The sequence below is a fragment of the Temnothorax curvispinosus genome, unplaced genomic scaffold, assembly GCF_003070985.1.
Source record: "Temnothorax curvispinosus isolate PA1 unplaced genomic scaffold, ASM307098v1 QBEX01002842.1, whole genome shotgun sequence".
Taxonomy (NCBI): Eukaryota; Metazoa; Arthropoda; class Insecta; order Hymenoptera; family Formicidae; genus Temnothorax; species Temnothorax curvispinosus.
In genome coordinates, this window is record NW_020212622.1 from 1 (window position 1) to 1,332 (window position 1,332).

General features: G+C 32.9%; 1 protein-coding gene across 1 annotated transcript; it reads left to right on the top strand.

Moving 5' to 3' along the window:
* Positions 1-37: 37 nt before the first annotated feature.
* On the top strand, positions 38-1,326 carry LOC112451995 (the record flags this gene model as incomplete). Its single annotated transcript, XM_025011974.1, has 4 exons — positions 38-582; positions 706-879; positions 954-1,043; positions 1,158-1,326. Coding segments are annotated over exons 1-4 (577 nt in total), but the record flags the coding sequence as incomplete, so codon positions are not given.
* Positions 1,327-1,332: the final 6 nt, after the last annotated feature.

The window sequence follows — 1,332 nt, forward strand, 5'->3', positions numbered from 1 at the left end:
CTAGTGTGATACGGGCATTACAACGTCAAGACGAACGCAGCCATGCGCAGCGCGCAGCCATTAAGATCCATACCACGGAGGATCCGTACGTTTTCACCGACATTCGTAAATCTTACTATTCGCTCAACGTGCGCGGACCAATTAGTTAAACAAACAGTGGCAAATCTGACTGTATTGACCGCTGAAAAGCGGCAGGAGCCAATATAAAAATAAGAAGAAGAAGAAGTAAATCTTAACCTAACCTATATACTTTGAAAATTACACAATTGTATATACGAAGGTGAAGCAACGTTGTGCTATATTGCTCCGGAGCGGAGCTGAAGGCACTAATTTTCCCTCACCCGAGGGAATCAACAAAAAAAAGAAAACACACAATTGTATAAGTGTTCACTTTGTGTTGTTTATTTAATGGTCGTCAATATTATTAATTAATGAAAAATGTCAAAAAGAGGACCATATAAAAGATATTTAGAACCTGGAAGTACGAGAGACATTCCGCGATCTACCGTAAAGCGAAGAAAGAAAGTTGATCTTTCTGACTTGGACGCATTGCAAACAAATAACTCACAGAATAATCAACAAGTAAGTTGTTTTATAAAATGTTTCAACATTTATACATTTAGGCAATTTTTATACATTAACTTCATTGCTGTTTTCACCAAGAAATTAATTGCCTTTATGACACACTTATACATTTAATTTCAGATATCAACGTTTGATCACGATTTATGTACACTTGAAGAGTCTTCTAATAATGAAATCAATGAACCTAGTTCTTTAAGAGTATACGAAGAATCTGTATTCCAAGATGCCGATAATGATAACAATAATGAGGTTATCGAAGAAAATGTTGATGATACAATCTATTTTGAAACTAATGTAAAATTTTATTTTTATTATAATTGTAATTTTTATTCTACATTAGTATAAATAATGAGAACATTTTTTTACAGCTAGACGAAGTTGTAGATGATACAAGTGATTCTGAAATAACCAATTTATCTGATACTGACATTGATGATGAAAGGGAAAATTCAAATCAAGTACGTATATAATTCCCTAAATTAGTCTAATATGACTGGCTTATTAGCATTAAAATTTTTTTTATGTTACTTTATACAACATTCACAAAAACAATATAACGTTTTTAATTGTAGAGTGAAGAAAATGTGGGACATGAATATCCATTCTTAGAAGAACAGTTGAGTGCATCTTCAACTACATCTAAAGGCGACGTTTTATTGATGACTTTAGCAATAGGACTGCGCCATTCTTTACCGTGGATAGCGATCACAGATATATTAAAAATGATAAACGTAATATTTGGCGAGC